We start from the raw sequence: 26,439 nt of genomic DNA on the forward strand, positions 1-26,439 counted from the left end.
AGTAGGCCAATGATTATTATTTTTGTTTCATTTCATTTTACATCCAATAGAGGGAGATGTAGTGTTAATTTTAGGGAGTTTGTTGAGTCCCTGTCACACAACTTCTTTAAAGTCGTTTCTCTTCCACTTCAATTCAACTGCTCAAAGCTAAAAAATCTGTGTTTTCTTCAGTCCCTTCTATGTGCTTGGCTGAAGTGGTGGAGTCCCTGCTACCAAATCACATACACTGAGGCCAAAGAGACACGTACATGTTGAAAAACAGCATTTGAAATAATAATAAAATAGTCCTACATTGACACTAACAGATGAAATACCTACATTTATAAGCTACTGTTCTTTAATTGAAAATTGTTATATAAAATCTGTTGCAGAATCTGCTTTATAACCCCTTCCACCACTTTAAGTTCATGTAGACCTTTAAAACCTTTTAAAATTCCCTCTTGTATAGCTGAAAAGACCAGTTATTGCTAATGAAAATAAATGATTATTATTGTAATAACTTTTCTAGCAGTCTTAATTTCCTTTTGTAATTAAATATTAATTTTAAATACATCAGTATATCTTATATTACAATGTAAGATACATCATATGATAAGATATATATAAGATACATATTACAGAAGCACAAGAAGGAATGTAACACTGCACATAACAAATAAAAATCAACTATTATATCTACTCTGAGGGCTCATCACAGACCTGTCTCCTGCCTTTGGCACTCATTGTTATATTGCAGCACATTTAAATCTAGCTAATAGAGCTCTGTTAGCAGGACTGTGTACTTAGATGAATTTATTACATAGCCACAAAAATTCCAGAGAGTTCTTAGGATTCTAAAATTCATTCAAGCCTTTTCTTTTCTCTATTTACATCTTACTACATTGGTCCTGATCATACACACAGGCCTGCTTTTTCATTCCGTTTTTTTCACCTAAAACCCTGCTATAAAGATGTGCCAGATTTTTTTGGCATGAAAGGAATGATTAATGTGAACTAAACAAAACACATAGACAACTGGGACTAAAAATGGCCTGGTAACATTGACCACCTCACACAGACTTCTTGTAAACTCCAGCCACAATTATGGGTAGTGGAAAAATCATGTCAGAGGCAGGGAGAGAGGTGGCTCCATCCTGCTGTGGTCTGTGGGATGCAGGAACCGCGGAGGGAGTGACTCATCCTCTCTCACACTTCACAGCAGCTTTGAGGCTACTGTAGATGGCACCTAAAAGGTCACACACATGGGGATCCAGCAGTACTATGTGCTTTCAGTGTTGCCACTTGTTGGGCAAATCCTCCTTGTTGAGTGATAATGGGGAAGAGAATAAAGCACATTTTATACCAGTGAGATTCTTTGCTGTCACACTGGGCAATCTCATTGCATGAGCCAGAGAACAAAGTGCTGAAGAGAAAGGTCCAGATCTCAGTGCTAGTGAGAGCTGCTTGTAAAAAACGTTTTCTTGCAGTCTTCCAGAGAAAATATTTTTTTTTTTTTTATTTGGCAGAGGGGTGGTGGGGAGGGAAGGAGGGAGGAGGATAAAGTATTTTCAAGATTTCATTAGAAATATCCCCTTTTCCAAATATTTTCTCATACGGGAGAATATGAATGAAAGGGGAGCTCTGGCAAAAATATAAAAGATGGAAAATAGAGGCTTGGAAATTGTTTGTTTTTCATAAATAGTTCCATGGTGTTATACATAGATCAGATACTGTTTTGATAGGTCCAAGAATAAATTCCATGTCTCTTCTAGGAAACAGCAGTATGCCTATCATAACTTTACTGAATGTAACAAAAAACCTCCCACTGATTTAAATGGAGCATATATTTATCCATACATTTATCCATTGTTTGTAAGTAATTTTTCTGGCAGTGGCACTGTTCCAGTTGGTCTTAAGCCATTGCAGGTGAGAAAGGAGAAATAGGGCATTGCAAAAAAAAAAGGAATTTGGCATGCAAATCCCTTTGATTTTATCCATATAAAATAACATAACTGTCTATCTATCAAACTCTGCTAAGAATAACTAAATCATATATGACTACTAAAACTCTGACTATTTAAATGAAGAAGACAGGATGATTTAAGACCAGTTAATTCTTCTTTGACCTGCACTGAGTGGTTTATAGGCCCTGTTCCTGAGTAAACAGAAATGTAATTCATTTTTTTCCTTTAAATTACCTGGCCTGTCTTGATTGACATGCTTTGAGAAACTTGTCCATTGGCTGCAAATCAACAGCAGTTCTGTAAATGAAGCTCAAACTCCACATACACAGAATGAATGAATGCATGGTATTGAGAGTACCTAACTATAAACAAACAAACAAACAAACAGCTTACCATATATAGTTTAGCACTTCTCCTGTTTGTAATATCAGCCAGCTCATCATCGTCATCACCGCCTTCAGGAAGCTGTGGCTTGCTCCCTAAGACCTGTACAGAAGAACAACAAATTCAGTGCAGAGAGAGTAGGTGCTGTAGCACAAATACATAAACACTAATGTGTTGTCCCAGTAATCCAATCATTGGGATCATCTTTATATGTAATCCAATCTATAACCAAACTCATGGGTGACTTGTTTGCAAGCATATGGGCAATTTTTAAAAACTGAGCCAGATCTCCAGAAGCTTTATATTTGCATGATGTCTTTCCCACAGGCCAATTTGCTGGTCATCTATACTGGGATAGGAAGTGATATGTGGAGAAAAGCTTCAGAGGATACACACACACGCACACACACAAAGAAAGGTTTATAGGATCCTATTCTATGTGTGTGTCCATATGTCTGTCTTCCTTTTTTCTTAACAGTAACTCCTAAACTGTCAGCAAACACATCTTACAATTTTTGGAACAATATTACTCTTAAAATGTTCAACAATACTAAAATTAAAGCCAACAGAGCAAAATATATTAGTTAAAACTATAAATTATTTCAATTAACAATATAAGATATCAGATTATGAGTTCAATAATCTTAAAAATTCCAGATTCTTGATCTCATTTTAATAGGGAAAATTTAGCTAGGGTCTAATTTATGGTGTGAGAAATACATTTTCATGCTTTACCACTAGAATATCGATTTTAATACTGTGGCTGTTTTTCATCATGGTAGTTTTACACTATGGGCAATGTTATAACAACTATCACTACAAGAAATTTACAGGGGTTAGGTCAGTAGTCGTGATTAGTTACACTTTATTAATGATCTTTCCTTAATGATTCATATATGACCAAATCCAAATGTTACATACAGAATATTACAGATTTCTATGAAATTATGTCCCAGACTGAAGGTAGTAATTGATATGTCTGAGTGACTAAATATTAACATCAGGTACAAGGGCAGTGCCAGCCTTCCTCTTAACTTGAGCATTTTATGTTTAATATGCTGTGCATTTGCATATAACATGGAGTCACACGCAAAAACATTGTAAATATTTGATTACAGGAAACCTCAACAAAGCATACAGCTGCAAAGAATTTGGAAAGAAAAACAACACAGAATAAATATTTAATAGAAATCACCCATCTGTGGAGTTTTCTGACCTGGTAAAGTCAATAAAACAGTAAAAAAAACCCTAAATTGAAATAGTCTTACCAAGTGTGATTGTTGTAATTTAAGCTAAAATATTTTGGCTGTGACTCATTTAAGACAAGAAAGTCATGCCCTGAGTGTTTCAGAAAGATGTTATCAGTAGCTTTTCAGTAGGTATCAGCCAGCATTTCCTGAATTTACTCTACACGGCTGCAGATTTTCTATATTATAGGCCAAGTGGCTACATGTTCATAACAGAGTACCACCACGAATGGTTAAAACAAGGGGCATAGGGGGCTCATTGGCACAAGGTTTCTGAAAACGTTTCCCTTCCTACCAGCCCACACACAAGCCACAGAGCTCCAAGAATTAGTTGTTTTTGTAATGCCAGGGACATAAAGTTGCTAAATAACAGGCATATATCTTTACCTGAATAGACACTGAACAAGTTTGAGGGGCTTGTAACATTTGACTTTCAGTAACAATTAAGAGGGTAAAAGAGTCCTTTTAATAAAACTCCCAGAAGTCCATACTGACTAGTTCTCTGCTTAATTAGGTGCTTACAGGAGAAAGAAAAAAATGATTCCTGATGCAGTTAAAGTCAGTGTTTTCCCTTGCTGTGCACACAGAATACCTGTGGTACCAAGAAGCCTCTCTATTCACAGCACAGTCTAGGTGTTCCACTGTGGTGGCAATTAAACCAAGTAGAAGCCATACTTTAAAAATTGGGCTTTAAAATTGGGCCCAGCACAGTTTAGATCACTGGCCTGACCTGTTCATGTCTTAAAATTGCATGTAGAAATCTTTTTCTGAGCCAGGTAGAGAATTATTGTCAGACTCAAGAAGTCTCATCTTAGGAAATCTGAGTTCATTGGCACAGAGAGAGGGGTCAGAACCCGCTTTGTGCAGGTGCAGTTACAGGTATGAGATCATTCCAGGGAAATCCTTTCACAATTCACTAAAAGGCACAGTAGCTTCTCTGGCCAAAGGTAGCTCTGTGATTCAGCAGGGGAGCAGAAAAGATAGATTACTCGTTTTTGCAATTCTTTTGCAGCTTCTCAGAGGAGCCCAAAAATAAATGGAGAAGGGCCTTGAGGGTGCCCCTTTCTCCTTCATTTGAAGTCTCAGTTGCTTGTAGATCCTGGCATTCTGGTGAGTCTTGTTAAGAAGGAACATGATGTGCTGCTCCTCCCACCAGGTGAGAAAATTCAGGACTTGTGAGAAGAGCTGTGCAGCCTACACGGCCATCAGAAAAAAGCCTTGAGCTGAATCGCTAGTGGGTACCCTCGCGTGTTGGTATCAAACCCCAAGATGATAGAAGATAAATGACCTAAGGCCTGTGAAGACACCAATTTGTGAAGATATGCAGCATGCACTATATATACTCAATACATGAAGTGATGTGGTAGGAAATATAGTCAGTAAACATCAGTACTGCCAGGAAAAACTTTGGTAATTTCCAACATGCATTTGTTGCCAGTTTATCTTATAGACTGGAAGATAAGAGAGATCGTGGAAGGAAAAATTCTGTGCTTAAACAGAAAGAAGTTTATGCTGAAAAAAATTTTAAGTTCTTTCCCAAAGAAATGCCTTCCAGAGAAGTGATCTTTTTTCCTTCTTAACCAGACTCCCGTGCTATGGTTGAGTCCACAGGCATATGCCTGGATATTATGACAACTGATAATTTTATCAAGAAGATTGCAACACTATTTAAACAACACCTACCTAGTTCATTGGAATTGGGTTGTATCATTATGCAAGCATACAGCTGGCTGAGCTGCAGCTCTCCAGGGCACCTCCCTTTGTATAGATAATTCTCATGTGATGGATCAAAAAGAAAACAAATCATGCCAGCTGAGACTGCAGTGAAAGGCTCCAAAAGCTTTTCAGCAAGGTACCCCAATACAATGACTTCTATCAACAGATCATTTAAAGGACATTTGGTCTTCTGATACCTATCTACATACACTCCTAGTTTCACACAAATCCTGTGGTAGTTTATCTACACAGGACTTTGCTCATATAATTCTGTACAGTCAGGCTGCTCCACTGAGTCTTGACACCTTATGACCCAGTGTACCGACAGCCCTAGGCTGGCTCTCCTGGGTGCTCTGAGGTTTGAGACCCAAATTTACAAATATGCCATGAACTGAGACCCGCAAATCCCACCTACACACCTGAAAATAGCCATGCTCTTTTCGGGAAGCAAGACAGACTAGCCACACTTTTCCCCAGGCGTCCAACCATACTGGCAAACTTCAAACCTTACCTCTAATAAATACACAGGTGCACTCACAGGTCTTAAAATGGTTTTTAATAAGAACATCATTATATTACTATGATTATTATTACTTTTTTATTATTATTATTATTCATTACTAAGTAAAAATAACCTAAAGAGTAATCAGAGACCCTGAAAGCATACCCGCTGATGCCCCAGCTTCTTCATTCTTTGGTCTTAGCATCCTTCCTTGCAGCTTATTTCCAAACCACAGAGACTGTTCATATCACTTCATCTTATCTGTCCTTGACAGTTTAAAGTGTCAAACCACTCCTCGCTCTCTGTTTATCCACCACAGAGTATTTATCGTCTCCCCAACATTGCTTCCTGCATGCAGCTTATCAATAGAAAAGCATGAGCAACACTGGCCCCAGCAAAGGTGCCCACAGGCATAGTGCCTCTATTCTGCAGTGACTGCCACTGTGTACACTCTAACCTCACGGTATATCTGAGGGGTTTTGACCACTCAAGGCTTCATCTGCTTCACAGCTGTTTCAGAGTAAGACATGCCCACAGCTGGCTACAGCAGAGCCTGCCTTGCTTTCCACAGCTACAGCCTAATGCCAGCTGATCCCTCAGTGAGAGCATCAGACTGCTGAGGTAGCGTTGTTTTAGCAAAAGTATTCATTAACTCCACACCTTTAGATCTTGTCTGGGGGGATATAACAGGAAGTCAATCTGCATTAATTTTAAAATTTTTGGCTAAGTTTTGTTAGACTTTTGCGTTGGAACTCTTGGGTTAGCACAAGAATATCATAATGCAAATCAGCGGATCATCTACAACAACTGCTCAAGCTCACTCTTGTGGTAAATGCAATGTAGCTTAACCTGCCTGCAAAACCTGTTTCATAATTGCATGTGCACGAGCTCTTCTCTGTCAATATCTGCACCCCCTCAGAGAAGTGCAAAACACAGAATCAATGTTTTTACTCACAAGTGAAATTCCAACCTTAAAAAAAGAAGAGAAGAAATCACAGACAAAAGGTTTCTAATCTGAAGGAATGTGAGAAGGTAAATAGCAAACATTGTCTTCATAACTGGGGAAGCCAGCTCTGCATTATGAAATAGTTGATATTGATTTAATGGGAGTAAAAAGTTTAAGGAGTTCAGTGAGGCTGAAAATCCAAGCAGGAAAACAATACTTGAAGAACACGTCAGGTGAAGGTTAATTAAGAGAAAAAACCAGTTTTATACAGTTTAACTTGTGTACACTAGCACTGTATTTGAGTTTCTTCTTAATATAAACAGTTTGTATTAGGTTTCTGGGTCTGAAAGTGAACTATTAGTTGTGGCTGTGATTCCAAGTGTCAGATCACAAAACCACTCAAACCGCACTCTTTATACTCTAAGAGCAACAAAAAGAAAAGCAAGAAATTTAACGAGCTTAAAGCTGTCTAGATGGTCTGACATTTTATTACTTAATACTTCTGGAAAACAATCAGGGCTAGTAGCTCATCATTTACTTTCCTGCATGCTCTGACATAAGCAAGTATATCCTGCTCCACAAACTCAAGGTATACATGTGGGCTGTGGCAGAATAAATCCTCCATGCAGGACAACACATCTGAATGAAAGGCACAGTGTGAACTCATTGGCAGATAAAAGCTTAGATTTTTATTAACTTTCAAAGCAGAGAGAAGTATTACAAGGAATGTTTCTCTGAAGTAAATATTGTTTCAAGTATCTACTGCAGCAGCCAGTAAAAGGAAAAAATCCATCACAGAGAGGAAGGGATGAACATGATGCAGGCTAGTAACCACCTGGCTGACCCTGGTTACCTATGTAGAAGATCATCAGGCAAAGGTGGCTTTTAGGGCTTCATTGCTAAACTGGCTAAAGTTTAATTTCTAATTACTTTAGATTACTGGTTCCTCTGCCAGAGCACAACCACTGGTGAGGATATTCTGGGCCAGCCAAAAATGCCTTTTGACACTGGTCACATTATGAATAGCCAAATATGCTTATTTTAGTGGTTATTGTAACCTGGAACTCAATCTGAGCAAACATTCATAGTCTTACACTCCCAACAGGAGAAACGATTTATCCTTTCACTGAACTGCTCCCAGGGTTTCTGCCTGAAATTGCCTCTCACTAGCTGTTCCAGCAACAAAAGATGTCATTACATCCTCACCTTGAGCAGATGACCTCCCAGCCATCTGAACACAGATTGAAAATAAGAGGGAAACAGCAACAATGCACGGAGAAGTGGACAAAAGGATGGTTTATATTAACAAATAGTTCTGGCATGCTGTTGATTTCTAGGGGTTTACCACCTAATTTATCCATAGGACTTTCTGACTTAAAGGTCCATACCTGACCTGAATTCAGATTGCTACAAAATAGCAAAACACATCAGTTACTCATGGCACTTTTGATGCATAAATTGTGGCCTACATTTGTAGCCAGTTTCTGTTATCTCAGGAATTTCAAATGCAAATCATAATTTTATTCAAAGCTCTATACTTAGCTTCCTAAAAATAGGGCATTAGGCTTTGGCAGCTTTTCATACAATATTTGCAACTTGGCATATCTGTCTGGGATAATTTGAATATAAAACCTTTAGTCATATGATAACAATATTCTGACATTAATTTTCTGCTCTGTGAAACTGGCCATGGATAACATGTTCACAAAAGAAGTATCTAGACCAGTCGTGAGAGTACAAATTCGATTTTTTCAATAGTTCGTCTCCAAAGTAAAACAAGCTACCTTCTGTCCTGCTGGGACTGCACAGCTGGCAGTATCTGTTTACTCTGAGACTGGGTGTGCATGAAATGAGCTGAGGAAATCAGCCTACACTATCGTCAAATATCCGGTTTTTAGGATGCCTCTAAGATGAACAGTGATCCCACACTAAAGAGACGAGAAGGGTGAATGGCAATGACTATGCAAACACAGCAGCCTTTTTGTAGCCATTAGTGCTGTTGAATGAACATGGAAAATTGAGCTGCTCAGTGACCTGCCTACCTGCAGCAGAATTAAAAATGCGCTAAGCAATCACCTCACCTCTACATCTTTTTGCATTTATATTAAATGCTTTCTACCTAAATTTTTAATCTTACTCCTTTGCTACATCCTTGTCTGAAACCAGCAGTAGTATTAAATATGGGACCCAAATCCTGCAGAGATTTGTACATGTGCTTGAGAGGCCCATTTTTTCTGCTTTATTGGGACATAAATTTAGGCACACAGAGAAGTCTTTGTAGCTTTGCAGATCTCTGTCTGAAAGCCTTGTGGACAAAATATCTTAAGTCATAAAGCATGACAGTGCATGCTTATGCATTGGATAATAATGAAATAAATAAGCCTACAAGCTCAGCATTTCTATTCCCATAGAGCAAATAGACCAGGTATGACAGAGGATCTTCTCCGGTATGACACCCAAACTCTTGCATCCAAGACAGAGCACAGATTTGGACCTTAATGTTTAAAAAGGCAAATCAGAGAGTTTTTTGACAGATTTCCCTCTAATGTCTCCTGCAGATGCTTGAAATAAATGAAATATTTATTAGGACAGAAAAAAAAGAGAGAGCATCTGGCTTTTCTAGGAGATACATCCTGCTTGGGTCTCTGAAAATAATTTCTTCCTGCTAGTTTAGGTGCCTTCCACTAACTGATTTTTGTCTAAAAGCTCCTACACCTCCTCAAATTTTGTGTAAAGGAGCCAAAACGTTCAACAAAGTGGCTATGATTTACAGGTCTCAAGAGTTAGAATTTGCAGTATTGCTTATTGTATTTTAATCCATCTTAATTTACCTTTGTCTTAGTTTTTTACAGGTAAATCCAGATAGTATCAAAGTTATAGGGAGTTATGTAAGCAGAAGACCTGGCCCTAACAACCTGCTTTGCAGTAAATACAATAATTATATTTACAGATTCCTTCAGCATTACACACTCGGTGTTGGTGAAAATACTGAACTGATCCTACAATGCATGGAAAGCTTTCTTCTGTACAGCTGTTCTTCACTCTTGCCCAGATGTGAGAGGACTTTTACTCTGGTCTTACATGGCCTGGACAGAACAACAGTCTGTGCATATGCAGACTCCTCTGAAAAAAACCCCAAACTACAAAATTTTCCTCCCTGAGCCTTTCCTTGCACTACAGAACTTTCACTTAAGAAACTTGAAAGGCAACCTTGAGCACAGATCCCAGTTGCTCTTCACAGGGGCTGGGATAAGAGAGATCTGCAGGAAAAAAGGGAAAAAAACCCTATTCCTTCAAGGTGCATTTGTCTTGGGGAGATGCAGGATTCCAGGAGGATCATAGCTCTGAGTTTTTATGCAGCAAGGAAAATCTATTCTTTCAGATCTTCTCCATGAAATTCCCCTGTTGTGAGGAAGTACGTTTAAATAAGTTCAAACAACTCCACGTGGAGATAACTGCTAACACCTCTTGTCTTTTTGCTGGTCTTCTTAATTGTGCTCATTTAAAACCTGAAAATTATGGTACTTTTTCATCAATAGATTTCTTGATAGTCTAGCACAGAAAGGAAAAAAAGACATTACAAACTCCATTAATATTCTAACGTAATTATAGGTTTATAATTGACTAACGTAGTAACCTTGGAAGTGCTACAGCTGCTGAAGAAGGAAATATAATAAAGATGAGTGGTTTTCTAACTCAAAAGAATACAAATAACATGTTATAATTTGATCAAAGCACTTCCAGAAAATCATTAGGATCTCAGAAATTCACTAAAATACCTAGTACAGAAGCAACTTTCCTAACATAAGAAAAGAGATTTTCAGTCATAGTAGAGCTGTTCATAAAAGATTTTGCTCATGCCATGCAGTATGATACACCTGAACGTTTTATTTTCTGAAGTTAAATTTGTAATGCAGGTATTGAAATTTGTATTTAAAGACTTTAATAGAAGCCTGGCTTTCAGATGTATTTGCCACCTGCAGCTTCTGTTCAGTTCCCTGTCATTTAAGTACCTGCCTTTAAGTCCTCCTTACCAGCCTCTGCCACTCTCGGGCAAAACTCCTGATTTTCTACCTGGGTGTGGGGAAACACTGGGCCAAATGCTCAGCTGGTGTAAGGCATTAAAGCTGTACCAAAATCCAGGCCAGGAATGTTTTGTCCAAGTACAGGCTGTGTAACTGATTCCTTTAAATGCAACTTTCCATCAAGAAAAAGGACTGTCCTTAATGAAGGAGATATGCTCAGTAAATAGAAAGATTGCCTAGTTTTGACAGCTTGAAACTGGTATCCTGAAGGACAAGGGGTTTGTACTTTGTATGCACATTCATAGCCCATCATAAATTTTAATCAAACAGTGTAATGATTAATAAACTGCCACTCCACAAACTAGATGGGTGTTGCTGTGAAAGGCGCACAAGCACGTGTAGGATTTTTCCCCCTGGACTACTATTGAGTTTGTATCCTACAAACTCTTACTGCTCAAAATGACCCAAATTCTTGCTGGCACCTGCATGTATCCAAAACCATGCCAGTGAAGAAGCCTATTAGTCTTCCTGAGGAGTAAATTTGATCCACAGTTTCAAAGCAGCCTGTGAAAGCTATTCATCTGAGCAGCCAATGCAGCTATTGATAGAAACTACAGCTAGCAGTTCTGCTATTTTCTGTGCATTAGCTTGCTTAAGTCTTTGCATTCTCATGAAAATGTAGTTAACTTCTCTGAGTGCTTGTATTACTGAGTCTTTGCACTGGGAACAGGTACAAATTCTCAATGCATTAGTTTTCTTTTTTTACATACTGTTCAATACTGCTTCTGCCCTGGGACTGAAATTAATTTCTACTATTCATTTCACAAAATTCCCTGAAATCATGTCCGTTTTTTTTCCAGATGCCTTAGACAATAAAATACTTTGGTTTACTTACTTCCAAAGCCATATTTAGGACTTCATTAATGTATTTTTCATATTGAATATATTCTTGGCTGTGAACAGGTCAGGCTGGACCCTAATACTTACATGCAATTCAAAGCTTATGAACATGTTGCATTTGAGTAAAACTCTGGACAAGCTACATGATTAAGCATTTGTTTAACCCCTAACAAACACATGGAGTTTGTATTCCATAAAAGATTAGAACAGACTGTTATTCTAAGAAGTTAGCCCTCCTCCTCCTCCTCCTGCATCACCCTCACTCCCACTGTTCCTCTACTCCTCTGTATATAAACCAAACAAACCTTAGCAAGATGAGCTCATAATACAACCAAAAGTAAGGGAACAAGAAGAAGTGCAAATGTTATGAGAGCAGCAAGAGCAGTTTTTGCTTTTGCAGAGTTGTGATGACAGATCCTGCTCTTGCTGGCTCTGGGAAAGTAGCAGGTACCAAACCGATACCTCTACCTGTGGGGCACACGCTGCTCACTGAGCCTTATGTAACGATCCATGTGACCAGAGACTGCAGGAACCTGCTCAGCTCCTTCAGAGAAGCATGTCCTTGCACTCTCACACCCACCTATGCTAGTTGCAAGTCAAAGCAAGACTTACTTTTTCCAAGCTACCTCACTGTGCTCCATGCTGTCCTTGAAAATTATCTTTGGTTTGTAACAAATGATTTTTAAGGGCTTGAATTTAATAAGATAGGAAGAAGTGATCTTGGTCTTCTGTCCTTATGGGCAGACATCTATCAAGGTAATTTAAGGTTTACTGGAGCTTGACATTTTCAACGTTTGCATTATTTGGGTCTCTAGAGAAACAGCCTCTGTAACCTGCATTTGCAATGGGATCTCCTTATTGCCCATGCCTTTGGGATTTTATCCTCAGAACTGAACTAGCACTGTCTGGTTCTACCAGTCCCTTTTCAGTGACTAAGGCAGAAAGGTGTGACTGGCTGTAATGTGATCAAACCATTTACGCATGGTATTTATTCACACCATAGGCAAAAACAATCATCACTGAACACAATGGTATTCAAGAATTCTCATGATTAAGCATTACTTAGGGGCTTTAAAGAAAAAGGAGGGAGGAGAAAGGCTGTGTTATCAGAAAGGAGGAAGAGGCTCCCCCTGTTGCTCAATATTTACAATAACCGAATATTTACACAAGTATTTTATGAGAGGTCACGACCCACCTGTTTTAAGGCCACTAGAAAGCTAACAAAACCAGGCACACGACAATTGCAATTGCTGAGTAAACAGAAGTCGTGGCACTTTCTGTTTAAAGGCAGAGGAGTAATTTCAAAGATGAGTACTGACATGATGCTTCATTTTCTTGTGGTTTTACACCTCGGCCATCACATTTCTCAGGTTTCATTGTTTCAAACATGCACATCAAGAATTACAAAAATAAAACAAAAGCCAAAAGTCTCAGCAGTAAAACCTGTAGCAATCACGTGGTACAAAGAGCTGCAGTTTTAAGGGAGTAATTTGCAGGGGAATGATAAAGCAGTTCTACAAATCAGACAGATTTGACTGCAGAGAGAACAGAACTATCTTGAGAAGTGTTAGTTTGAACCTGTCATAATTAAGAAGGCACAGATGCAGGCTCAACACTTAGTTTAGGTAAAACTCAGTCTATCCTACTATTTCACTGGATTTTATACCATGCAGACAGACTGTCACAGCTGCCTGAGATACATAAAATGTATGGCAAAGAGATGAGTTTATGTAGACAGAACAGTATTATCAACCTAAAAATCAACATTTCAAATTGCACAAATATAGGGAAACAAATATACTAAGACTTTCTCTTCCACTGTACTTCATCATGATACCAGATCAAGGGATTGCTGTAGTATGCATGGAGGATTGGATGCTTTGCATCTTTTCCTTGGGTGACTCAGAACGGAATTTCTGTCTCCTGTATTACTGCAAGCACCTTCTGCTTGCTGTCCAACTACAAAACTTCACAGATAAAAGACCCTTCTGATTCCTTGTTTCTCCATCAGAGTAATACTCTGATAACAGAAGCACAGGTCACACAATCATTGGTCAAACAGTGGGCAATAACTCCACTGGAGAAAGGAAGCAGGGTGCAATGAGTCATTGACTCATCCCACTTAGCATTCCCACAATGCTAAATAACGAGATCATGGGAAACTGTTTTTAGCTTCTCCAGTTTTGTCCTCTCTTCAGAATTACAGCAGAGATTCCAACTACAGTTAGAAAGTTGTCTGTCCTAAGCCTGGCTACCTGCTACTTTGGCTGCTCTCTCAGGTCTCAGTGATCTCCGTGATCTCTTGGGTGTCCAAAAACAGTGCTGTGAGAGCTCTGCTTACCACTGCAAGCAGTCAGATGGATGAGCATCAGTGTCAGCACAGTGGGCCCAAGGGGGTCAGACAGAGCTAGCAACTGACCCTAGAGCGTTTTGGTCGTAGGCTATCTCTGAAACCACATATTTAGTCTTCCTTTAGTTTTTTTTTAAAAAAAAAAAAAGTTTAGCCAGCTCCAACCCTAACATAGTCAATCAAGAGCTCCCAAACTGACTCAAGCATTGCTAGACCAGTTTTTGATTGATCCCATGCAGGTGAAAAATTTCCTGTAACACAATTAGAACATTCAGGCCTAAGATTTGGTAGAATGGGGAACTAGTCAGCTGTTTCCATGTGAAAATCAGAGCTGAGTTGACATCTGGTGAATTTTATCATGGTTTACAGTGACTATGGAGACCAGTCACAGCAACAGCAGCAATTTGTCCAAGGTGGTCTGCTTAGTTTCCAAATTTCCAAGGCAGCAACCCTATACAACACTGCCTATTTAAACCTGTAAGTCAGTACCTCACCTAAAGTGCAAACACAGAGGTGAAACTAGGTAGGTTTAAATACCTTCACTGTGCTTGCACAGAAAGCTTTAGCCTCATCTTCACAGTCAGAGTTCTAGTCATTCCTGATGCACCTAATGAGAATTTCTGTGCACCCACTGCAGGTCTAAGCTTTCTAGACACGCTGTGTTTCCTGAGGGTAAGCACAGGATGGTTGCTGTGTGTTCCCAAGTGGCCCCTGGTCACTACAGCAGATGAAAAAAGATCTTGCTGCTGTCAAGACTACACATGTACTCAGCTTCCAGTCACACTCCTTTCCCAGGGCAAGTGAACTGCATCTTATTGGCCTGCCACAGCAATACAGACAGTCCTACAGCATGTTCCAGACAGTTCTCTCCCATGGGCAAATTGTTCAAGCAGTGTCAGCCTGTTCCCAGTTCTTGCTAAAAATGCTTGTTGGGAGTAGGCAACTTGTCAGACTAGTTTACCTCCCCTGCAGTGCCACAGCTCCCAACAGGAAAGGAGACTGGCCAGGAAACACCACCTCATCACAGCCAGGGCTGCCTCTGCTAATCCTGTAGCAAGACAAATGTGTGGCAGGGTTAGTTCAATCAGCCTCTGTCTTGCCCCTGTGGTGCAGTGTAGGCATAGAAGTCTTGCTTTTCTGGCTGAGAATCACAACTCTGTGCTTATGGAGCAGGAATAAGACCACTATCAGCTCTTCACGTTGGTACTCACAGTGGGTGTGTCAGCCCTTCCCTGAGTGCGTTAACACACTTCTACTCGTGCTGCATGAGCAAGTTCAGCCACTGATATGGAACCAGTTTTCTAGCTAACAGGAAGGGGAAAATTCCTGATATTTTTCAGAAGAGATAATTTTACGAAATCTCACTCTGATTTCAGTGGTATACTGGATGACAAAATGAGTATTTAGAGTACATAATTATTTTCCCCAGAAAATAAATCAATCTTTTTCAAGAAAGATGGAGATGCCATGAATTCAGCCTTCCTGATGTGGAGGGAAGAAACAAACCCAATGTTAACTTCAGAGCAGTTAGCCCAGGAACAGCAGTTAAGAGACAATTTTGTGGGAGCAAGGAAAAATCCAAAAAAAAAAGAGCACCAGGAACTGGATACAATTTGAGCAGGAATAGTGATTAAGAGGTTTTATATGTTTGTGAGGTTAACTATCCTTGTGGCTTATTAGCAGCACATTTCAGAGCCTGTACTGGGACAGCCACAGCTGAGCTGCAGATCTCACTATGCAAGCAGCACTTAAAAATTAAGGCTACTAAGCATGATGCAGACTAGAAGGTAAACCTTTATTGCAGACATACTCAGTCAAAGTGGGTTCATTACAGTAGTGACAATAAAAGCAATGAACCTAGTTGCACTGGACTACCCATTTTTGTTCCTCTATATTCACAATCCAAAAGAAAAAGCAGAAACCTCTTCATGTACTGCTGTTCAAGCGAAGAAAAGATTTACTCCCTGATACAATAACAATGCACTACAGGATCAAAACGCAACCTTGGTGTTTTTCCTGCTCTTAATCATGTGTCAAGGTTGCTACAAAGCAACAGTTGCACACAGATGAAAGTCTGGCAAACAGATGCAGGAGCGAGGCCAGCACATCCCTGCTGCTCAGGGTCTGTGAGGAGGGAGGCAGTTGGGCTCCCAATGGCCATCCCTTCAGCTGGCCTGTGTCCTTGATGTGGTGGCATAGAAGTCTGACTTATCTGCATTGCACCTTATCCAGATTAGAGGTGCAAAGTGTAGCTGCTCTGATCGATGCTCCCAACTCACACATAAGCTTATCAGAAGCCCAGTGCAGAGCCTCCAGCGGTAACCCCAGGATGGGCTTGGCAGTAGGAGCTGGGGCCAAGGGACCATGCCAACAGGCTCCCACAGTGCCACCCTGGCACAGCTGCAGCAGGCTGCAACCCAACACCATGATTCCAGTCAGGAGCAGAAGGATGGGCTCTAATTGTCAACCTGTGCTCTTTTCATAAAAGTTATAGGTATTAAACATGCCACATCAGAGCCAAAGTGAAAAGCCTGTATAAGGAAGTAAAAAGCCAGATGGAGGATTGTTTACTTGGGGTTTTTTTTTCCCCCCCTTCAAAAATCTCCAGTGCACTGGGTGCCACCTCCCCTTCTGAGCACAGCCACATCTGTACTCACAGCCGCAGGGGAAAAAAGGCTTTGCAAGCACAGGCACAGATCATTCAAAGGAGTAAGCACAGCCAGCATGGCCACAGGCTGGTGGCTCAGCATCTGGAATGTTTTGCTGCCTAGGTAGTAAGTAGTTATACTGCATGAGACAGTACCGAATGTAAGCACCACCAAAAATAACATTACACCTGCATGCACCGCTAGCATTACTTCTTGAAGTTAATCTGAAGTACAAGATGACATTCTAACTGTACATACTCCATTTTACTGAAGGACTCCCTTATGACCCTGCTTCCCTCTTCTTTTTTTTAGAGAACAAAGGGTAAAAGCTTAATTTAGGGCAGAAATGCCAAGTGACAATGCTTTTATTAGTATGTGGCTTGCAAAAACTCAGCGTTTGTTAATTTTTCAAGATTTGAAAAATCCATAAATTGTGGAATTTTTTTTCACTCTACTTTGATCAGCTCAGTTACAAAATCTAAGATCTATTTTTAAAGTAAAATGGTTAAACTTTCTAAACATATGAGGAAGGGGATTACTAGGGTTTTAGAGGCTAGGTGCATACAATCTTGGAATAGAAATGGGTATGCAAAGCAGTGTCCTTGGCCCCCTGCACCAACATGCAATTTGCTACATTTTTTTTTTGTTTTCTAGACACAGTAATTTTGTCTTTCCTTGTTTGGTGCCATCCCAGCTCCAAGTTCATTCCTCATAGAGTAGACAGTGTCAGTCACCCTACAGCTAACTCAAAAAAACAAAGTTCTTGAAAAAGTACTCTCAGATGATTAACTACCTCAGACTGTAGTGTCTAATTAACACTGCTTGGATAAGGAAGGAAAAGCTGTAAACTGGCCTACTACAGCCTATGTCTGTCTTCCTGTAGTCAGCCCAAACCAATTTAGTTCCTGAGGTGTAAAAACTTTTTATTCACAGCTATGTCAGCAACTGGTTTGCATATTACAATACCTCTATGAGCCGGTCTGGTTCACTCCCTTCTTCCACAGTAATTAATTTAGACCTTCCATTTCGTTCATTGTCCCGAATGCCAATAGCAACCTGAGTAGCCTTCAGCCGCTCGTATTTATTGCATGATGAGCCACACCATTGATAGATTTCCTAAAATAATGAAAAGAAGACACACGTTAGCAATAGGATTCAACATAGCAAAATTATGAAACTTATTTAATTAATAATTATCTTACTGGATCTAAAGTACCATAACATCAGTGAAGCTACGTCTTTCAGAAATACTTTCTAGAAGAGATTTGCATTAAGTCACATAAATACTTGTAGGATCTATGACATAGTCTCAAACTGCACCAGGGGAGATTTAGGTTGGACATTAGGAGAAACTTCTTCACAGAGAAGGGGATTAAATATTGTAATGGGCTGCCCAGGGAGGTGGAGTCATCACCATTCCTGAAGGTGTTTAAGAAAAGACTGGACATGACACTTTTTGCTGTGTTCTAACTGATGTGGTGGTGTTTGGTCAAAGGCTGGACTTGATGATCTCAGAGGTCATTTCAAACCTAATTGATTCTGTGATTCCATAATATGCGAGTAAGCTGCTAACTCAGGGACCATCCACCCCAGCATCTTTGCCAGCTTTACAAGGAGCATCTCAGACACTGCAGCAGCAGCTCTTCATGCTCTGGTGGCAGTAGACCCACCAGATATCATCCTGTGGGCCTTTAAGGCCTTCCTCTCATCTGACTGAACAGGTAAGACTTGCACATGACAAGGGAAGTGCAATTCAGCCAAAATGGAGCATAATCCCAAGCCACCTCTCAGGAAGGAGAGCTGCTAGAATCAGCCTAAGACAAGTCACCTGATTCAGTCACACCAGTGACATCAGCTCCCTTCCTTTCAGACCAAGGACCTCCAGTTTTGGCAATTCCCCTTACTCATCGTGAACTCAAAATCATTTCACAATAAAGAATTTAGACCTCAGTCTTGATGAAAAATATTAGCAAGAGGCAAAACATAAGCTGCAGAACCACTGAAGGCTGAGCTGCAAGGATCTAGTCAAATGAAATTACTGATCTTGGATTGTTGCTTCTCCTGGAGGAAAGCAGTTTGATTCTTCACATGACTCTTATCAAATAGCCCAATTAGTAGAAATTTCACAGTAATTTTTACCTTTAAAAAAAAGTTGAACTGGTTTGTGAAATGCAAATAAGGATTTAATCAGAGCCCTCACTAAGTTACTGGAGGTTAGTTTTACAATGCATATACAACTGCATAAAACCTAAATCTAAGATGAAAACATGTTTAAATCAAAAAAAGCTTTTTAAGATATTTCTGCTGACCACCGTTGTTCTTTAATAGCATTTGAAATGATGGTTTGAGACAAGCAAGAGATGAAGTACAGCTTCCCAGTACTAGCAGATGCAAATTTTTAGGAGACAGCTCACATTGAAGCAATTTGCAAGCAAACCCAATGCTAGTTACTTCCGTTATTTATTCCTGACAAGCTTGGACACACAAAAAAAAAATCCCTACAAACTCAGTGATGTCACTGTTCCCTGCCAAGTTCCTTTCCCTTTAGAAGCATCTTCAAAGACACCACCAGATTCCCAGAACTGTATCCCTTTCAACTAGTTTCATTCTTATCCTGGCCTACCTCTTACTAATTGAGCTTATTTGCAATTACATGAGAAAATAGGAGTCATTAGAGATAGTGCAGCAATAAACAGGAATTCTTTATTTCCCACAATCTATAGAAGCAATAAGGAAGAGAAAGAAGTCGTAATAGAGAACCAGCTGAAGAGGTCAGGCAGCTATTGCCTTATCTCACTGTGGGTGCTGCAATTCATGGAGATTACTCATTCAGCAAGGTTAAAAGTTCAACTTCAGCTGTGCCCATCAGCCTTCTGTAGGTCTTTTGGCAAACGGCCATGCAACCTCAAACAAGCAGTCACATCTACAAAAATGAATCGTGATTGATGTACTGACAACACAGGATATTGTGAAATTACAAAGACCTTTACTTCTTGGACAATAAATTCACATTTTCTTTTCTTAGCATCTACATGGTGCACTGCACCCAAGCTACCCCACATTCACAGTTTATTCTCCCAGTTTGCCTTCAGTCATCAAGTGACTAAACTGAGCTCTCCTACAGTTCACTGGCTCTAGGTTTCAAATCAGCCTGAGGAAGGAGAAAAAAGAAAAATCTACACTAATGGACTTCAGATTTTCAGATTTCATTATTTTCCTTATGGAGTCCACATTCCCAAAAAATAAAGTAGCCTGGATACTTTTGTCATAAAAGTAAAATAAATATGATTTTTTTTTATTAGCTGTAACTTTCAGAAATCTTATGTTGTAAGACTTTCTTCTGCTCCACAAAACCCCCTTAAAACCACTTGGATCAACAAGCAGTGCCTGAAAACATCCTTGATCTGGATTTCACAAGCTCCATCTTTCCTCGTTATTTAAAAAAAATACTGATTTTAAAAGTTAGAGAAAAAGAATCTGATTCTCTTCAGCACTAGAGAATAAAGACAGTATTCTTTATTAAAAGCCTGAAAGCTAAACTTCATGTACTCTATGATCTAATAAAAGGAAATGAGCAGCCACAAGTCATGAAAGTGTCCCCAATTACATAATAGTTTACTGTATTTTCAATGAACACTAAACAAATCTCTTAAGCAGTCAGTGCTACAAGCTTTCATGAGCTTAGATTTCATTAATTTTGCCTTCTGAAGTAAAATTGTCTCATTTTGTAATGTATCTAATTTTGAGGCCTCATGGTAGAGAAGCTCTGCTGGATATTTACAAGTTTGTCTTCCTGATGCAACTTATCCATTTCAACTTCTAGACCAATTGGGTTTTTCAACAATTTCAAGCCAGAAAAAGATTTTTAAAAGTTACAGCCACTTCTTGACAAGGTTAATATTTAGGTCTGGATTTACCTGAAATACAGTCAGCTAGTTATCTAACCACGTCCAACAGACTAATAAGCTTTTGGGTTGTATTTTATTATTTCTGTATTTATTTTTAGACATATAAAGGGCTCAACTACAGCCAAAATATTAGCTTTAGCTCACTCAGTGCTTTCACAATTTCTTAGCTGTACAACCCCTTCACTATTTTTAGGCTTGTTTTGCTAAGTTTATTTTAAATTGGTGGGCTGCCAAAAACTGTTTCCATTCAAATGAAAACAGACATCAAGTGTTCACTCACCTCAAAATAAAAGGAGCTTCATTCATCAGTAATTCCTGTGCCAATCCCAGTTTATTTTCAGAAGTTTGTACTTGCAGTATTTGTTTTTTTAAAATCTCTTTAACAGAGTTTGAGAGAGATGCTATGGAAAAAAACTATTCTGCCACCTTTTATTAACAGTTATCGATATAATTATGCTTGTCAGATCGCAGTGGGACAATTAACAGCTGAGGGTGAGAAAATGTTATAGTGAATAATCACAGTGATCACCCTAGAGCTCCTTGAGGGAGATTGGGAAGGTCATAGCAAGGTCTCTCCTCATCTACACATTTTGGGGACACAGTTTGGTCTTCTAGTCAGAGCATCAGGATTCACTGCTCCTACTCACAAAATCACAGAATATGTGGAGTTGGAAGGGACCCTCAAGAATCATCGAGTCCAACTCTTAGCTAGCCCTGCACAGGACCATCCCCAAGAGTCACACCATGTAGCTTCTGGCCCACAAAGTGACCTTGAGGAAGTCACATGATATTTCTACAGCTCATTAAAAATGACCCAACATTTAGCTTCTATACAGAAGTGTGCAGCAGGATGATTATGCATGGCTCATGTAACTCTAAGCAAGAGCACCTTGGCATTTCTCCCTTTATGAAGGGGACTGTGAAAGTACACCTCCTGCTTCCTGGTCAAGCCCCAAATGGCATGTAGAGCAAGAGAAGGAAAACAAACAAACAAAAAAAATCACTCATTTGAAAAGTGACATAAAAACCAATTTTGCCCTTCTAAACACATAGTCACCTCTGTATTCAACTGGCAGTCTGCTCAGTTTGGAGGCAAATGAAAATAAACTTTGCATCCTGATGTCTTTTCTGTAGACATTAGCCAGGACAATGACAGCAAAACCCAAGAAGCTTAAATCCATTTTTGCTCTGGTTAAACATGTCCTAGACATGCAAGTGTTTTAGACTTATGTATTTTTTGAAATACCTACTCATTTCCAGACTCCTACTGTAATTGCTGATTTGCATTCTCTTAAATTAAGAGACATTACAAAGCCAAACAAATTAAACAGGTTTCAAAACTCTAACTTGAAGCAAGATTGTGGCGAAACTTCAAATTTCATTGAAAACAATAAAATGCTTAAGAGATTTGGTCTCATTAATCTTAAAATATTAAAACAAAAATTCAGTCTTTCATTAAGGAAAGCACATAAACTGGTGTGCCTCCATTCACTGTTTGCAGGCCCTGATACACCCTAACCTGTCCACCTTTGACCACATCTACACCAGAATATGCTCCCAGAATGTAACTGCACCTCAACTGAAAAAAAGAATAAAATTTACCACTCTTAGTTCAGAGACAGCTAAATCTATAGTGTGGATCCTGTCAAATCAACATAATTTATGCTGAATTTATGTCAGTCAGGATGCTCTCTTCTGTTCTGTAAATATTAGGAGCATTAGGAGCACGAGAGGCTCAGCTATAAAGCAGAAGGACTTAACACAAAAGGGTTCAGATAAATCTGCTCATTTGTGTGAAACACCTTACTACACTAGCTTCACCCATAACAAAAGAGCTAAAAGCAAGAAAAGAAGGTTTGTAATGTTATAACTGCCTTAGTTCCTCTCTTCTCTTTGGCTCAGCTGCTTGTGTTCAGAAGCAGATGAGAGTGCAGACAAATAACCACATAATACAGAAAGCCACTGTAGTGGTTTCACAGCAGGTAGAAGAAAGACCGATGAGGTTTGTAAAGAAAGGTGGGTCAGAGACAAGTTGTGATGCTGGAGTGCCCAATAGGACCCAGCACTCCTAATGCTCACCTCCTGAGGGAAGCAGAAAAAAACCCCAAAACAGCAAAGCTAGAGTCAGACGGAACATGCATAAATACTGGCAAAGCTTTTATACTTATGATTCTACTATCAAAATAATTGGCATGCACTCAACTGAGACTACATTTTCTTCAGTCATTGATGAACAGCTGTTTAGATAAAGCATGAGTTAATTTTAGCTGAAACTGTTCTTTGTTAAAGTCTAGTCCCTTAATTAAAGTCAATAGGTTTAAAGGAATAAAAGGCCAGTACAAAACACAAATAAAATTGGGAAAAAAGTTTGCAAATAAACTGCAAGCAACAGAAAGGCTTTCAATGCCCTCAATTCCAGTATTTGTAAGGCAATTGCACGTAACCTTGGTGTTCATATTTCAAATGCCAAAGTTTGGAAGTAAAACAGAGCCCTAAAGCAAGAGTGTAGACTTTTTTTTTAAGTACAAAAAAGTAAATCAAGAAAACTAAGTCCACACAGTGGGGAAAATAATTGAACTGTAAAACTGAATAAAAATGACTAGGATACAGCACTTTTTGTCAGTTCATTGACATTCATTTTTTTTCTAGGAACTGATGATACATATTAAGAAGAATATTTGAATTCAACCAAGTTAACATAGCCTTCTGAAAGCATTAGTCTTCTTAAATTATTCATTTTTTTTTCCTGTCTTGATTGTTGAATTGTTGATACAGGCAGGGAGAAGAAAAAACCTCATTTCACATATCCATCAAATCTGCTTTTGACATGTGTTGAAACTGTAATACAGTGAACCATTGAAAGTTGTGGAGTTTTGATAATCCAAAACAAACTCTGAATTCATTCAGCTAGAATGCTGCTGAAGCCACCATGAGCTGGTCCTAGTATAATTACAATAGTGACTTTGTAACCAGTCCTGGAGTCTCCCATTTGACTCAAATGGAACAAATTTTCAGACTAAAAATAAGTCAGATATAGCAGAGTGATGCAGTTAGTACATTCATTTTTCCTCTCACAACTCTTTTGCTAGTATGTACTAAGAATACCAGAGTGGGTTAAAGGGTGAATGCCAGAAGGATATTAATGCTAGGTAACAGCAGCTCAATCAGCAAAGTATCTGGATTTCCTACAATATCAGGAAGTAAACTAACTGAACCAAACCCCTGTGCATGCATGTACGTCCTGTCCACCTGAAGCTTAAGGGTGGTCTCAGTCCAACCATTTTTTTGTGTAAAAGTGGGGGTGAGGGGAACCTTTCCAGTCCATAGAGTATGAAGGAAAAATCCATACTCTGAATACTCTAACTGAAGTGTGGGGGTAGAAAAGGGCTTAATTTTTTTTTCCATCTTATGACTTTGAGACTATGGCAATTTCCAGAAAGCTGGGGTTAACACTACTAGAGTTGTAAAAGTAACTGGTTCACAGAATTACAGAAAAATTAGGTGCTTACTTACCAAGATACACATTGTATAGATATGACCACAGTTTAATGCTGTTAATAAGTCTATAAAGTTAATAAAGAATGAAATTAGTTTAGTTCTTCAAGTTCTGCTACTTGTTTGGCAGCTCCCTGCTATACTATAAGCAATAGTTTAACTCTCAGCTGGGGTAAACTGGGGAAGAGGTTAGTTGTAGGAGAAGTATGTGAATGGAAAAACATGGAAAAATTACCTGAGTCAGTTGTTAGTGCTGGGGAAAGCAACTAGAAACCTGAAGTGATGAAACACAAAATGCAAGAATCTACTCTTCCAGTCCTCTTTACACCTAAAGTGACTTTACTAAATGAGTTAATACACTGACTGTGAATTGTTTTCTCTAATGGAAGAGAAGCAAAGCCACCTAAAACAGATAATGCAGGGAAGAAGGCAAGGAGATTAGAGGCAGGCAAAACAACTATGCTTAAGGTTGACATGTGATGCTGAATCACATCCCACAGTCCTAATCACGAAGCAAGTATCTGTTCACTTGGTCCTTTACTGTTAAAAAGCAGAAGTTACTTTTTTTTCTCTAAACATAATTTAATCTACACAAAGTTAACAGCTTTCATGAAAAACAGCTGTCATAAAAAGCCAGCCTTTTTGCTTAATGTATTTTTCTATCATCTGTGCAAGGCAGCAATTTAGTCTTCTTTTGACATACCTATTATGTCAGTAATAGTTCAAATAAGATACTGACAGATACATGATCACAACAGCTCTATTCAGTTTCACACTTTTGAGTTCTAACATCATTTTAACTTGGATTCATGGAGGTCTTAAAAGTACATGCATTGATTGCTAGATAGCACAAATAGTTTATAAGAACACTGCAGGCTCTTAAATTTCAATGCAGCAACCTCTTGGGTGTTTATAGATCAGTTTATAAGCACCACTATAGGAATGGGGAGAATGGACAACTGAGTACAGTTTACCTCTAGTCTTCACTTAGTTTGAGCTACAGTTATCACCTCACCATCTGCATTCTTCCTTTGGCAGAAGGGTAATGTCTCATCCACAGAACTTTTATTGCACTGAAAAAATTTTCAACTGCAATCAGGTCGAGCTCAAAACTGACTGGTAGTTATCACACATCCCTCCTCACACCCTTATTTTAGCAACTGTCTCTTAATTTCTTCAAGGAGGCTGAGCAGTGCACAGCCCTCTCCCTGCCCTCTGCAGTCACTTAGCTCATGGCACTGCTGCTGCCTCCCATCAAGAGGTCAGTCAGACAGAGACAATCAAGTCTCACATTTTACAAAGCTCTATCCAAACAAATGCACAGAGCATATTTTGCTGGTCATTAAGGATACAACTTTAGACAGCCTTCATACAGTAGAGCTTCCCAAACTGAGTTGGGGAGCTTTCAATAAAATCAGCTGATCACTTCATGTTGTTTTATTGTATTGTTACTCCCATTACGTCTGCTCCATGTTTTCATAACTACACAAATTATCATTCCAATCTCAGCATTCCAATTTTGTAAGTCACCAGCATACATCAATGTACATAGGGTGAACTTCACAATACTGACAACTTTCCTTCCCACTTTAAACTAAGAAAATTTACAAAAGATGAAAATCTTTAGCACATCTTATCAGAAATATAAACATATAGAGTAATTTACATATGCATTTAGATAATACTTAAATAGCCTGTGAAATTGTGTGTATGTTATTCACTAAATGTCACAATGATTCAGCTTTTTCCTCACCTTCTGTGGTCATTTTCCATGCCCTCTCATGCTCCTTGCTGTTTTGAGAATTGTCTTGAAGATGAAGGAGGTAAAATGGATGTGACCAAGGGAAGGTGGCTGGAGGATGGTGTTATAGAGGGAGAGCTGCTTCTGGAGGTAAAGGGGAAGTACAGAGCCAGGCCAGACAGTTTATGGGGGCCAACGACTGTCAGACCCATCCTGGTGCCTCTCAGATATCAGGAATAGTTCAGGACAGGATGGGAAGTGTGGCAGAAGATAACAGCTTCTGGGAGGACTTAAGTAGATCTCTGCCAGGACAGGACACACTAACGAGCACCTGACAAAGGTGTGCTCTACTCCAGGGCTTCTCAGCAACTGCCCTGCACTTGTCTTTCCTGCCCTGTCCCAAAGGCTCCCTTTCAGGAATCCCTGGGTTAATTAAAGAGGTGTCATGGAAAACCCTTGTAGAAAAAAAGTAAATCTTAAATCAGGGTCTGGCACTCCAGTCACTCTCCTGGGTCATGCACTGTACAGGAACATCAGTGTATTGACCAATACTCTCAGTTCATGATATTACAGAAGACTGCTTGAATAAAAGGCTTCACACATTACCCACAGCTAATGAGTCCTCTCTTATCAC

General features: G+C 39.2%; 1 protein-coding gene across 1 annotated transcript in view; it reads right to left on the reverse strand.

The window, feature by feature from the left end:
• SCIN (scinderin) overlaps nt 1-26,439 on the reverse strand; it is a 50,420-nt gene that overhangs the window by 13,729 nt on the left and 10,252 nt on the right. Inside the window, exons 4-5 of the mRNA XM_050332660.1 lie at nt 17,628-17,777; nt 2,337-2,429 (exon numbers count right to left, since the gene is read on the reverse strand). Coding sequence (XP_050188617.1) covers nt 2,337-2,429; nt 17,628-17,777 — 243 coding nt within the window. The remainder of the gene's footprint in view (nt 1-2,336; nt 2,430-17,627; nt 17,778-26,439) is intronic.

The sequence above is a fragment of the Myiozetetes cayanensis genome, unplaced genomic scaffold (assembly GCF_022539395.1).
Source record: "Myiozetetes cayanensis isolate MyiCay16 unplaced genomic scaffold, myiCay2020 scf1, whole genome shotgun sequence".
Taxonomy (NCBI): domain Eukaryota; kingdom Metazoa; phylum Chordata; class Aves; order Passeriformes; family Tyrannidae; genus Myiozetetes; species Myiozetetes cayanensis.